This window comes from Perissodus microlepis, chromosome 8 (genome assembly GCF_051167445.1).
Source record: "Perissodus microlepis isolate ML-2025 ecotype Zambia chromosome 8, ASM5116744v1, whole genome shotgun sequence".
In the NCBI taxonomy this organism is placed as follows: Eukaryota; Metazoa; Chordata; class Actinopteri; order Cichliformes; family Cichlidae; genus Perissodus; species Perissodus microlepis.
In genome coordinates, this window is record NC_140468.1 from 27,164,775 (window position 1) to 27,179,641 (window position 14,867).

A 14,867-nucleotide genomic window follows, 5' to 3' on the forward strand; every position below is an offset into this window, starting at 1 on the left:
GCACATTCAATGGCTGCGTGATGTAATGTCCTTTCTTAAACTTGATAAGCTCAACCATTTTCTCTGAGGCAGATCCCAAAAGTTTTCGGTCAAGTGACAGCTATTCGTGACCTACTGTAGTTCATTATAACTGTCTCATGTAGTGATCCCATTCTCTGCCCTACTATCTTGTCTGATCCTTGATATTAATAATTCTCTAAACGTTTTGCACTAAGACACTAGAGGAAGAAGTATGATCAGCATTATGGCATTACTCTGTGAGGCAGGCGGTTGGAGCTGGTAGCCTGTTAGCTGACACCAGCCCACTGGATAGAGGTCAGGCGACTCGCAGTCCACCCACTGATCATACTCGTCTTCCCAACCATCAAAGTGGATCCTCAGTAGGCGGTGCACAATCCTTGTCACCGTGGCGACGCACACCAGCCTTGGTTCCATCAGATCAACAGCTTCCAGCTTCATGCCTAGCCGAAACCCATGATTGGGAACCTCCTAGGACATGAAAGGGATCAAGGACAGTGGAAAAAGAGAAATTTAACAAACAAAACCCAGATCTTAAAAGTACTGCAGCCTGTATTTATCCTTCAGTAAAAGCTTGAGAGAAACTTTACCAATCCTGTCAGTCATAACATGAATATGACCAATAATGACATGAGTTTTTACTGCTACTGTTTAAATGGATGGGGCACGGTGACATGGTGATTAGCACTGTTGCCTCACAGCAAGACGGTCCTGAGTTCAATCCCCACCACCTGGCCGGGGCCTTTCTGTGTGGAGTTTGCGTGTTTGTGTGGGTTCTCTCCAGGTACTCCAGCTTCCTCTCACCGTCCAAAGACATGCAGTTAGTGGGGTGGGGTTAGGTTAATTGGTGATTCTAAGGCTATGTCTACACTAGCCCGGATAAATATGAAAACAGTGTATACGTCTGAAAACGCTCCGCGTGCACACTATCATTTTCATAGAGTTGTTCATCCACATTTAAATGGCCGAAAACTCTTACGTTCCAGTACTGCACATGCGTAAAACCCAAGACGATTCGACCTGCCTCATTTCTGTCTGCCGTTTATTTACTTTCCGGCTCTTTGAAACGTCGCGGCAAAATGTTGAGGAAAACACCAAGTTTTTTTAAATGGACTCTGACCTGGACCTTGAGGTCAAGGTCACTGATATTCAAACTTGTCCACAATTTTTAGTAGATGCACCTATGGTATCAATTTTAAAATAATAAATGGCCACTCATTCTTGGATCCCCGTGGAACTCTGTGACCAACTTTTGAGCATGAATAAGAGAAATTTAAATCTAGCAGACATATCAAATTCAGACCACACTGACTGATACTAACGTTGTGTTCTAATCTCCTTAGTAAAATACTGTTGTCAGTGGTAATTGAATTGATCATTGATCATCAATTGATCATTGATCATTTGTTACCTTACCAGTGCTGTGTCTGTGCTATGGCGCACTCTAAATCTGGACTGAATCTTTGCAAATTATCTGTTCTTTTGCAATGATTATTTAACTGATTGACAGTTAACATCTCCAAATGTTTTGAAATAAAAGTAGCTAGTAAGAACTTTTCAAGTAATAATTTAATTACAGCCATCTTAATGAGGACAGATTAATCATACTTGTGTAACACTTGTAACAACAATTTTTCGAGGACAAACAAAGATGGAGAGTGGAAAGTCATTTTCAGTCTCCATCATGTTAACAGTGAAGGAATCACTTCCTTAAACTTAGTTATCACACGTTTTGATTGTAGTTATACATAGACAAAAGTACTGGGTCAGCTAGACTGACAAACCCATATCATGAAGCTCCCAGCATAGTGCTGATGTTAATGCTAGAGAACGTTTGTAACTCTACAGCATATAACTGACAACCGACTACATGGCTCAGGACTCAGCAACCCTGCACTGCAAATTTACGTGGTCTGTCACTTCATGGCTGAGTTGCTGTGGTTCCCAAATGCTTTTCCTCTGCAATAATACTGCTTACAGTTGATCATGGAATATCTAGGAGTTAAGCAATTTTAGATGTGTCCTTGATCCAACACAGCTGATTTAAATGGCTAAATGACCTCCTCAACATGTCTTGAAGTTCTCCAGAAGCCTGGTAATGAACTAATCATCATATTCAGGTGTGTTGACCCAGGGTGATATCCTGCAGGACACCGGCCCTTGAGGCCTGGAGTTCCCCACCTCTGGTGTATATAGTGTAGATCAGGGGTGTCGAACTCCAGGCCTCAAGGGCCGGTGTCCTGCAGGTTTTAGATATCACCGTGGGTCAACACACCTGAATGAAATGATTAGTTCATTACCAGGCTTCTGGAGAACTTCAAGACATGTTGAGGAGGTCATTTAGCCATTTAAATCAGCTGTGTTGGATCAAGGACACATCTAAAACCTGCAGGATACCGGCCCTCGAGGCCTGGAGTTCGACACCTGTGGTGTAGATGATTGCAGATGGTGTTTTTATTGCAAGCTATGGGATTTTGATTAGCAGAAGATTTTGAAACTTACAGAATGATAACGGTTTAAAAACACACAGGATATACATCAATAAACCTTACCTTGTTAAAGAGCCTGACTGGAGCAGCTACTGAACCTGTTTCTCTGAGGTAGTCAAACCATTTGAATGGGAGTTTAGTGTACCCTGAGAAACACAGTATGTGTCAAGACCAGAACATAAACAACCCCAAATTTTAAGGTTCCAAAGTGAAGAAAAAAAATATAACTGTAGAGTACCTCTAGGGGGTGTGAGTTCAATGTTATTGATTTCACAGAAGCCAACAGGGAAGATGGAAGGGGAGGTGCCATGGTAGCAGAACCAGTCTGATCCATCGACTGCCTCTGAGCCATCTACCCCAATCATGAGATATCCATCTGCCAACACCTATATAGCAGAGAGTTATGTCATGTCAACTTTAATGTACAACCTAAATTCCAAAAATGTATAAAATGTAGATGCTTTTCGGGAGGAGGTTTTCTGCACTTTGAACAAGGCTACCGGCCTCAAACTAGCTCTCAACCCCCTACTTGCTCTCTTTGGTACAGCGGGAGAGGATGATAAGCATATTCCCAGAGCAAAGCGCAGGGTGCTGTCCTTTGGTTCCCTCTTGGCTAGGCATGCCATTTTGATTGGCGGAAGGTTGCTGCCCCGCCCTCCCATGTTCGGTAGCTTTCTTTTTTTTTTTCCCTCTTTTTGTTTTCTTTCTGTTTTTGTTTTTTTTCCTCGTTGCTTGTTTGCTAAATAATAAGAAAGGAAAACTGTTCCAACATGAGAAGTTCTGTTTTGTATTCATTGTAAAGTTTGTGTTTTCTCTCTTTTTTTCTTTGTAAACTATATCCACAAATACTCAATAAAAATATTTAGAAAAAAAAAAAAAATGTAGATGCAACTAGAAACAGAACACAATCAAATCTCATAAATCTATAATCTATTGACACCTGAGGACAAAAAAAACAAAACAAAACAAAAAAAAAAAACAGATTGAAGGTTTAAACTGAGAAAATAAACCATTTAAAACATTTTTTTCATTTTACGGCAGGAACCCCCACTCCTCACCCCTCACCCCTAACAATTACACCCCAAAAACATTTGGCTGCTCCATTGTTCATAAGGGGTGACTCTTCACATATTTGATTTGGCAGACTTTATATGCTGGCTGCCTCCTGACAATCTCCAAGAGATCATACCAGGATAAACCACTACACTATGGAGCTACAATTTGATGGCAGTAAAGCCCCTTTTCCATTAGCACCTACCTAGATCAACTGGCCACGGATTGCCACGACCCAACTTGGATGGTTTTCCATTACAAAACACTAGTACTAATGTACGTGACTGTCGTCAATAGCAACACGTCCACGCGTCCTGCCACGTAATTAATAATGGACAAGAACACTACAACAAAGGTGGACTTCGAAGCTAGAATGCTAATGCTCGGTCTGTGGCACTGCGTTAGACTCTGGGAACACGGTGTTGTTTCTGTATCCATTTCTCTCGTTTACAGGTTTAAAAAAAAAAAAAATGAAGGTTTTAATTTAGTTAACAAGAGTGCTCTCATGACTCATCAAGTGATGCTACTGGCCAGGTATTCGGTGGCATGCAGTTTGATAACTTTATATTTTTTAACCTGCTTGGATTGCTTGGAACCCCTACCAAGCATACTGGTGGTACGTAACCACCACTTAATATAGTGGATGAGAAATAAATAAATTATCAGTGGTATTGAAAGTAGGCGTACACAAAGTTACGTCTGCAAGGTGGTTATGAGTAATTTTTTCTCTAATGATATTTTAACCTTAAGTAGCGATGACTTCTTGAATTTCTTTATAAATAAAGGAATCCTTGGCTTAACAGAGCTGACTTTTGGTCAGCCTGGCTACAGTGCTGAAGAGAAACCTATCATTCTTATTACCTTTAGTCAGTGATGAGTAGTAAGATGTTCTACCTTTACGGAGGGCTTTGTTATAGAGCAATAATCTACTTTTGCAGGCTAAATGATGATCTCCCAAATTAGTTAGATGCCATTTCCTCTGCAGCTTATAAGTTACCTGTTTTAAGGTGCACATTTGAGAGTTCTAGTCAACTACTTTTGATTTCAGGCTGTATTTTTCAGAGGTGCTACAATATCTAGAATCATATACAGAAAGGAAGTACATTTAATAACAAGAGAATGTACTTCTGTGGAAATAAAGTTCAGGTAGCTGCTCTCCACTGTATTGGCACATCACATTGAAGATAACAGTGGTGCAATTATAGCCTTAATTTTACAGCAATCACAAAGATATTCACTGTGTTGAAACATTGATTCTGTTCATCTGGACGTAGTATTTTCAGTGGAAGAAACATTTCATCACTCATCCACCAAGTGACTTCTTCTATCATTAATATGCAAATTGTCATGACCATTGATCAACATATATTCAAATTTCAATTTGTTTGACCACAAAACAGTTTTCCACCTTGTGTAAGTCTATTTCAAATTACTTTTGACCCAGTGAAGATGGTAGTATTTCTATATCTTGTTGACATTTGGCTTTGCCGTTTCTTAATAGCCAACACAATGTTATTTAATAGCCTACCTGCATTTGTGTATGCATTAGTGAACCTCTTGAGAATTCTGAGAAACACTGGTTATACTGGAAATTAGGGATGGGTATCGAAAACCGGTTCTTGTTGAGAACCGGTTCCCACTGTTTCAATTCCTTGGGATTGTTTGCCATTTTTGCAAACAATTCCCTTATCGATTCCAGTCGCCCCGAATGACGTCACCACGTTGCGGAGCGTCATTTACCTGGCAGGAAACATGGCGGCTCAAACGCTCAAAAGTTTGGTTATACTTTACGAGAACGGATGACAACAGGGAAACTTGCAATACTCGCAAAGTAGATATTTCATTTAAGGGAGGAAACACTACGAATATGCAAAAGCATTTGCTCACAAAACACGCGATGACCTGAAATGAATGTCGTAATTTTAATTCTGCTCCGGACTCGTGAATCTCAACCCAGCAGCAGCGGTAACGTTTGCACGTCCTCTCCCGTTAATGCGGCAGGTAAATAATCAACTAACAGTGCATATTATGTTAGCGCGATCTGCCTTATTACAAAACCTGCCATTACTGTGCATTTAGGTGACCATGATGAGAGAGACAGAGTCTGGCTCAGATGCTGGCAGTTCTCGCTGCAGTTTACCGGTAGCGTCTCCTTTCAGGCCAGGATAGACGAATGTCACCGAGCAGTGACTAAGTTTGTGGTCAAAGGCTTGCACCTATTTGCCACAGCAGATGATTTTCGGTAAGTGAATGTGTTTAATTGTAGGCAGGGACATTACTGGATATTCTTGTGTAATTGCTACAGAATAATTTATGTTATACTTTGTTATTGCTACAGAAGAATATTTATTTTATTATTTTACATTTACTATTTTTTTTTCCTGGGGACCCTGTGACACCCCATGGAAGAGCCGTAGGCTGGCTCTCTTAAGATCTCACCTGTTGGGTTTGTAAGGCCATGTTACTCCTAAATTTCTATCTTGTTCAAAGAGAAGATATAAAACAAAGTTCTAAGCTAATCGACCTTAGTGTTCTCCTTTTTTAAAAAGAATTGATAAAGAATCGAATCGTTAAACAGAATCGAAACTGGAATCGGAATCGTGAAAATCTTATCAATACCCATCCCTACTGGAAATACTGGTTACACTGGTAATCATCTTAACCTGTTAAGATCAGGTTAGGGTTAGTGGCAAAATCTTCCTAAATCCGTTTCTTTTTAGTACCACTTCCTTTACCAGCCTTTTGTTGCCCCTGTCCCAAATTTGCCATGTTGCTGCCATGAAATTCAAAGTGAGCTAATATATTTCATCAAATAGTAAAATATTTAAGTTCAGACATCTGTTTTCTATGTTTTATTGTGAATAAAATAAGGGTTTAGGAGATTTGTAAATCATTGCATTCTGTTTTATTTACATTTTACACCATCCTGACTTTTGCAAAATCAAAACTGGCTTACCTTTCTTACAGTAGCTACACATATAGCTGAGAGATTGAGGGGGTCAATGGCTTCTAACTTCATCCCATCTTTGAACCAGTCCCCACTCTGGTCCACTTCCTTCGTCTGTAAAATAAAAGGCAGACAAGTGAAAAGAAAATAAGAAAGAAAAATTTATGAAAAGAATGCAGACAGTTAGGGTCATCCCCTTAGTGAACTTGATTAGAGTGACGGTACAGTAAGCGGGCCTGTTAGGTTGAAATTGTTAAATGTTGTCATTGTTTTACTTAAATTTGTAAGTTTCTGTCCTCCTCCCCGGCCTACATCTATGTGGGGGATGCAATAGCTATAGTGTTTAATTGTAGGGACATCCTATGTGAGAGTTCTGCTTTCTTATTTAGTGAGGATGTTTTACTTCCTGCTCTTTATTTACCTGTGCTTGTGTATGGTGAGACTGTTAAAACGGGGTTGAGCCATATACAGGGGGAGGGGAGATGACCCTTTGTGATCAGCAGGAAGTCAGACAAACACATCCACATCCACACACAGTCACTCACGTTCACGTGCACACACACAACCGAGCACACCGGTTAAAGCTGTTCGTCTTGCTTTCTTCATGGGTTATGAGTCTCTGAACTACCTCCTGAGCTACGGGGGTGGCTGTAGCTCAGGAGGTAGAGGTAGAGCAGGTCACCTACTGATCGGAAGGTTGGTGATTCAATCCATGGCTCCTCCAGTCTGCATGTCAAGTATCCTTGGGCAAGATACTAACCCCAAGTTGCTCGCCGATGCATCCATCGGAGTATGAATGTGTGTGAATGTAGTTAGAAAGTACTACGTATAGAGACAGTGCTTGTGAGAATGGGTGTGATTGGGTGAATGTGGCATGTTGTATAGAGCGCTTTGAGTACTCCGGGAGAGTAGAAAAGCGCTATGTAAGAATCAGTCCATTTACCATTTACCCAACAGGGCCCCAGAATCAACAGTTTGGAGTAGTTAATGGGACTAAGGCATCAAAGGCAACAGGCTGTCAAACATGCCCTACCTCCACCCTGATTCCCATGCATGTATGAGCAAGAGCACAGAACACCGCTGTTGGATTAAATGCTTTTATGAGAATTAACTTCATATTTGTTAAACTACACAATAACATTTTGAATAAATAGCTCTTTCCCACCGAATCTACTACATAAGTATGAAACTTAAATTTTGGTACCCTTATAACACAGGGCTACCACGAGGCAACAAAACAAATTTTGCTCGAGAGTGGAAGAGACATATTTCTTATTATATTAACAGGGACCCCCAAGCACTTAAGAAATTAGGTTAAAGTTTTTTTTTCTAAAAATAAAAAACAAAACTATATACCATAAAGGGTTATAACTTTCAATGTTTGTTATGTTTGGAATTGACAACTCACATTGAAACTGCAACATTTTATAATAGGATTGACTTGGGAATGCACCTGTAAAGGTTTGTGCCTCCAGGATCAAGGAGTAGAAAAGTAGACACTATGGGGACATGTTTAAAGACTCAGACAATAAATAAGTATTTAGTAACGTTTAAAGCCTTATTTGTGCCATTTCAGTTAAAAGCAACACAGTATTATTTGATTGCAAGCTTTCTTTCAAAATATTGGTTAACAAATAATGTTTTAAACTTGCTTTTTTGATGCTAAAAAAATCCAGTTCATTAAAGGGGACATTAAAGTAAAGAAAAAGATGTTTTCAGGTCTTTTTTCCCCACTTGGATTTGAATTTAAGTGGAGTTTAAAGATTCATTAATCCTGTATTTATTCATTTTGATGAAAGGAATGCTTTAATTTTTTAAATATAAATCCAAACCAGTCGTAGCACTGTTATGTCTGGCTGAATACTCATCATGCATGTACACACACATATAGTACATCACGTCTGTGTGTTGAAAATCTTCCTAGCTGAAGTGTGAAATCTGCTTTTCAAAGGGGGAAGCTTGCAAGGGAACAGGGACTTTTAGTGGTGGTTCAGATGTGGGATAATAAGGATGAAATATATTCTGTTCTTTTGCCAAGTCTTACCTTCTGGAAGAGCTGTGGAGGAGCATCGACTTGACCATCTAATTTCCTTGTTATATCTAGAATATGAATACATGAAAATGACTTGTTACACATAAAGTGGGCATTGTTGTAAATTGTTGTAGTCACGTGTGTCAATGAAGATTTCAAGTAAATATTGACACATGTGACCCACATTCACACGGGACTGTTACTTGATCAACTATAACAATTTTCAAAATTCACAAGTTTTGATTCCTCAGACTCCTTACAAAGTGAGTGTGCCTACCAGATCGTTTGAAGCGGTGTCCAATGCTTCTTGACCAGCCTATATTATGGATAAGAGGGCTATACATGTGGCACCAGAAGTCATCAGCTCCACCCTGGCTCTCCTCATAGACCAACCTCAGGCGACCTCCAATCACTTGCTCTACCAGCGCCACCCGTGTCCGGCTGAGATAGTTCTTATCGACCACCTCAACTCGCATTAGCTTCTTAAAGGGAAATTGCATGTTTTGCTGTACCTTCAGTGAAAAATGAGTGACAGGTTTACCAAACCAAGATGAAATTTAACAGCCAAGGATGAACAGAAACAACAACAATGTTTTATTGTAATTTTAGGTTCAGCAAGAACACTTAAAAATAAAATAAATATATAAAATGCAGCTTTACAATACTGGGCTGATGCCTTACCATATCATTAAAGTTAGGTGGCAGTGTTTTAGCTCCAGTGAGGCGCTTCACAAGAAACGTTTTCCAGTTAGAGTACTTATGTTGTATGCCTGTAGAGAGCAGCAATAATTAACCATAGTGCTAAAGAAAACTTAAGTGATTTGTTTGTCAAAACACTCACTTTTTGGAGGTACGAGGGGTTTGCCACTTGAAGCACACCATCCCACAGGGTGAACTTCAGGTATGCAGAGGTTACACCAGAAGTCTTTACTTGTGTCACTGTCAAAGCCCTCATAACGCAGGAGAGCCTTGAACCCTGAAGAACAAGAGGAAACATTGTTAATGTGCGCACTAATTCTTGACATCAGAAACAGTAGATTGAAAAATTGACCACCATCCGCGGTCAGTTTGCTTATTCTATATTCAGCTTCTTGACTAGTTGGAGAAAAAAAAATTTGATACAAAGACCGTATTCACATGTGGTATAAATAATGTGTTATTTCTCCTCACTGTTGGTGAGAAAACGATTTATACTGTATCAATCCCCTTCCAAAGGTTTCTTTCTAAACAATCTCAGAAAATCACTTCTGTTTCAGTGCTGAATTTATTTAACAGCTCATAAAAAAGATGTCCGAAGTGAAGCCTTAGTGAAGGAATGGAAATCAGATTGTCCTGTACTTTACACATAGATGATAAATACATGTGTCAGCTAAACATACCAATGAATGTAAACATCTTATTTTTAAGGTTTTTTTCCCCCTCTGATGTCAACTTGCACATTTTATTTGTTGGGATGTGGACTGTCACATGTGGAATGGGAGAAGGGGTTTGTTGCTTATTTCTTTGTTTATGGTAAAACTTAAAAATCAAATACAGACTTTTATTAGCTCAGGTAGAGGGATACATCTGGTACTTTCATCTATGTGTAGGTTTGTTGCCAGTATTGTCATCAACACAATTGCTGCCAGGACAAAGCAATAAACCTTGACAGATATGGGTCTGACTAATGAGGATGATATTGGCTCAATTGAGAATGAATTTTTAAACTATTTTAGTACTGTAATTAAAAAAAAAAAAAATCCAACTATTCTTGCAGCATGTCAGTGTGTAGTATTAAGACCTAGAAAAACTTAAGGCTACAACTTTACAAGGTTGGGCGATATGTCAGATTTTTCCAACCGGCATTCGTCAGTCCAATAAATGACGATAGGTGATACATTTGCACAGGTGACTTTTTGATGGGCGGAGCAATGTAATCATGCACAGACTGATTTGCGTGTTTAGAATTTATATGTTTTTTGGAGGGAATATTTCACTTTCTTTTCTTGTTTGTTTCAGTATTAATATAGGTACGTTCTTGATTAGTCATTTGTTTATTTGAGAGGCACCAAATCGCACAAAAGACTTAACTTTACGTCAAAGATTTTTTATGTTCGCTGGAAGAAACATTTTTTAACATACTTTTTGTATCTTGTTGTTTGGTCGAGTGTGTAAGACAGATAAACATTGGAAGAGCCTGTAAACACGGTTAAAGTGGAAAAAAGAAACCAGTTTTTCTTTGTTTCCCTGCCCAACATTGTATTTTTTTATTTAAATAAAATGTTTTTGTTTTTTTCTGAACATAGGATACCGTCTTTCTTTCTTTCTGTTATGAGTTTGTGTAAATTGATCGCTGCATTTGGGGGCACGCTGAGGAGGGTGCCGTTAAAACAGCGCTATTATTGTTTTTGTTGACTTTTTCTCTTAGCTTCAACCAACATTATTAGCAAACTTACTAACGGGCAAATAAATAAATTGCTCTTGTAAAAACGATTGGCGAAAGGCTCAGCCTATCGTTGATAAATTCGTCCAATCACCCAACCTTACTACACCGATTCTGAGTCAACTAGCAGCTGCAAGTTCTCTTTTATGTAAAGCCAAATGCCTCTCTTGTGGTTCACTGTCTCATCAACTGACAACTACTTGTTGTGGTTGTGGAAACAGCGAAACTAACTGTTCAAATGTTCAGTGTGACTTTTACATTGGACTTTGCATACATTTGCCATGTTGTGATATACTTATTCAGCATTAACACTTACTCCTAACAGAGTTCACAAAAATGAAAAGACACAAACACAATTAAAAACACCCCAAGGGTTGTGTGAGAGATTTTACCTTAATTACTTGTAGTGTTTACCTGCTAGCTTTATGATTTCTGCTATCCAGTACACCTTGGTGGAGAAGTTGGTATCAGAGTTGGGCACTTCAATCCTCACACCTACTTCAATATCTCCCCAACATGTTCCCATGGGGGCCTGAGGCACAGAAGTTATCAGCTATGATAATCATAGTATCATATCAGTGGTGACCATATTCTCAGCTCCAGCTACTTACATGCTTGAAACAGCTGACAGGAGCCCCCACCGTGTTACTGCTACAGATATACTGCCCCCAGTCAAAACTCTCTCCAGCGACCACTGACAGAAACAACAATTAGTTTGTTGCTTGTGTACATCAAAAAGAGCAGAAATATGAGCCCCATCATGATTGCTTTTTCATAGCCTACCCGCTTTCAGTTTGGCCTGGTTCTGTTGACTTGCTTGGTACTGGGCATAAGCTGCCAACTTTGCCATGAGAGGCTGTTTCTGTAAGACTTTGGCCTTTTTTGTTGGTGGTTTGCCCTTGTAAAAACCAAAGCAGATGTTAATATTTACATAATACAAAATTATGAAACTACTATACTTGTTTATCAAAGATAGTGCATTTACCTGGAGTCTTGCCAAGATGCTAGCTTTTTTAGAATTTGAGGAATAACTCCTAGAACAGGACACACTGCAGAAACGCTTGGTTTTGGAGTAAAAAGCATCTCGTACACCGACCATCCCACACATCTCACAGGTGGCTGTGAAAACAAACCGAAATAGATCAGCAGTCTACAAATGGTAAATGGCATTTATAGTTATCTCCATAAGTATTTGGAAATTGACACAATTGCAATTTTTGCTCTGTACGTGGTAAATAGACTGGTTTTTATATAGCGTCTTTCTACTCTGAATACTAAAAGCTCTTTATACATCTTTCCTCATTCACATCCAATCGCACAAGCACTTTTTTATAGGCACTTTCTACCCAACAGTCATACACATTCATTGTCCGGTGGATGCATCGGAGAACAACTTGGGGTTATTATCTTGGCCAAGGATATTTGGCATGTAGAATGGAGCAGAAGGGGACCGAGCCACCCCATCACTACAGTGGATTTTAAATTAACCAAATGTGATACAAATGAAAATTTTCAGCTTTAATTCAAAGGGTATACCAAAAGTAATGCATTAACTGTTTAGGTAATTCAATATCTTGGCCAAGGATATTTGCACATATGAATGTTGAGGAGCTGAGGATCAAACTAATAATCGTTCTACTTCCTGAGCCACAGCAGCTAAACGTAAACACTATTATTGTTTACTCACAGATTATTATTTAAGCAATACACACAAAAAATAAGCCTCATGTACTGACCCATTCCAGCCTTTCCATCAGGGTAGGTGTAGACTTGTCCATTGTTCTTGATGATGGGCAGACTAGCAGGGATAGAGGGTACCACCTCATCCTCACTGTCGTCTGAGCTAGAGCTGCTGGTGGACTCCTCGCTGCAGCTGTCATAGCCATCAAACATCCCGAATGAGTCTCGTCGCTTACGATCTGAACGTGGGGTACGCTCAGCCTTTACAGATGAGGACACAACAGAGAAACACTGAATGAATTCATATGGATGCTTTTAGGGGTGTCTGTAGCTCAGGAGGTTCTCCTCTCCATTTCTCCGTATAATGTAACACGTTTACTTTGGCGTTGTTCATGGAGAAAGCAGTGAAATTGGTCTAAGAGAAGGTAACTGTTCAGAAAAACATATTTCACTCAAATCATTTTATTTTACTCCATTCCTTTTGAGTTATTTTACTTTACTAAAACTCAATAAAAGAAAAATAATTCTTTTGAGCTATTGCACTTTATTTTAACGGCTCCTTACAAATGTCCTTGTTCTGTGGTCCTGGAGTTTAGCCACACAAACTAGCCAAACATTTGTCTTTAGTGCAGAAGAGATGCCCAGTTTATTTATTTATTTATTTTTTAACAGCGGTGCTCTTATTCAAATTAAATATACCATGGTTTTTAATATTAATAAAATTAACCTTTTCTTTAAACATATAATTAATGGTAAAAGCACAGCAATAATAGTGCCGTAAAATAATTCTTATTACTGTTAATCTCAATCTCTGTGCGAATCAATACAAAAAAACGAAGATACTTAAAACAACAACTTCTGTGAGGAGGCTAGAAAGGGAATATTGCTCTAAGGCATTCTTGGGAGGTAGAAAGGGGAAGAATGGGGGAGCAGACACAGTCTGCAATAGTTGCAAAAGAAATAGTTTGATTGCAAGGTTGATGCAAAATATAATAATGGACCAGAAGAAAATAAAGATTCAAATCTTCTTAGTTCACATTTTTATTATTTTTGTAATCAATATTATTTCCTTTTTTGAGCATTTGTAAGATGTTTTAGACAAATGTCAACAAAAATCAAGTCCCTAAGCTAAATTTTAGTATTGAAGTGAAGCTGAACTTATTTTAGTTGAAAGATGCAGTTTTACAGTTCGCCTTTCATCATTAATGCATCATTTAGATTCAGGTAGGAAAATATCAGCGAACCATATCTGAGTCAGCATGATTTTTTTCGAAACGCCCAAACATCTAAATAAATAAATTCTACGTGAAAATATGGAAGTCTGATCACAGGATCCGGAACAATGCGTACATGTTGTCAAAGCTAGTTTACTTCCTCTTCACAGCATCTCAGCTCAAACATTACACTACGCACAACAGTTTAACTTAAAAAATATATATATATAAATATATATATATATATCAAGACACCCATTTCCAAAGACATCCTTCGTAAGCTACATTTTGCATACATATATATTAGAAAAGTAAACTAATACCGAAACTAAAATAAGGGACGGCCTTATTACAAACACCTAAAGCTAAACAGCACTAGCATAGCTAGCTAGCAGAACCTGTTTCTCCAGGGTTTTTTGGTTTTTTTTTCAGAGCAAAGCCTTTTTACGTTCGTCTATTATATAGTTGCAATAGTTAGACTTGTAAGAAAACTCTACTTGTTTTTTTTTTTCAGAGAGAGAAAGAGACGAAAGAAAGAGCTTTAGTATTATGTGTAGATGGGTGAGCCACTAGCTGGCTATCGTAAACAGATAACAACAAAGGAGGCGTACTAGCCTGAACAATCCACTGGAAACGGAGGCTCGCGGCCCAAAAATGTTTCAAAGCAACTCACCAAATCCCTTGCGTTTTCCATCAGCCCTTCATATAGATGCTCTTCCAGTTTCCTGCACTTCCTAATTCAAACAAATCCCCTCACCTGGGGTATAACCTAGCTTGGAATTTTAGTCTAAATACTACCAAGCAGGATATCAACAAATTACTCTGCAGCCTCTGCGCATGAGCGACCGTAACCTACTTTCGTGTGATTGGTGGAGCTGCAATGGAGGTCATCGACCGATGCAGACACAAAATAGTAGACTTCGCAGAGTAACTGAATGAAAGGGGCCTTCAGAACAACTACAGATTATTAGTCGGTGTAAATACAGTAACGTTACAGTAATTTCAATGGTTT

The 14,867-nt window shown here is 38.9% G+C and overlaps 1 protein-coding gene across 1 annotated transcript in view; it reads right to left on the minus strand.

Annotated features, from left to right (window-relative positions):
• The window catches only part of mbtd1 (mbt domain containing 1), a 31,320-nt gene extending 16,468 nt beyond the window's left edge, over positions 1-14,852 (minus strand). The window contains exons 1-14 of the mRNA XM_084938448.1: positions 14,529-14,852; positions 12,698-12,902; positions 11,947-12,080; positions 11,745-11,859; positions 11,573-11,655; positions 11,376-11,493; positions 9,381-9,515; positions 9,221-9,309; positions 8,817-9,051; positions 8,552-8,607; positions 6,517-6,621; positions 2,746-2,893; positions 2,571-2,653; positions 255-489 (exon numbers count right to left, since the gene is read on the minus strand). Coding sequence (XP_084794574.1) covers positions 255-489; positions 2,571-2,653; positions 2,746-2,893; positions 6,517-6,621; positions 8,552-8,607; positions 8,817-9,051; positions 9,221-9,309; positions 9,381-9,515; positions 11,376-11,493; positions 11,573-11,655; positions 11,745-11,859; positions 11,947-12,080; positions 12,698-12,902; positions 14,529-14,549 — 1,762 coding nt within the window. The 5' untranslated portion in view covers positions 14,550-14,852. The remainder of the gene's footprint in view (positions 1-254; positions 490-2,570; positions 2,654-2,745; positions 2,894-6,516; positions 6,622-8,551; positions 8,608-8,816; positions 9,052-9,220; positions 9,310-9,380; positions 9,516-11,375; positions 11,494-11,572; positions 11,656-11,744; positions 11,860-11,946; positions 12,081-12,697; positions 12,903-14,528) is intronic.
• Between the last annotated feature and the right edge of the window lie 15 nt (positions 14,853-14,867).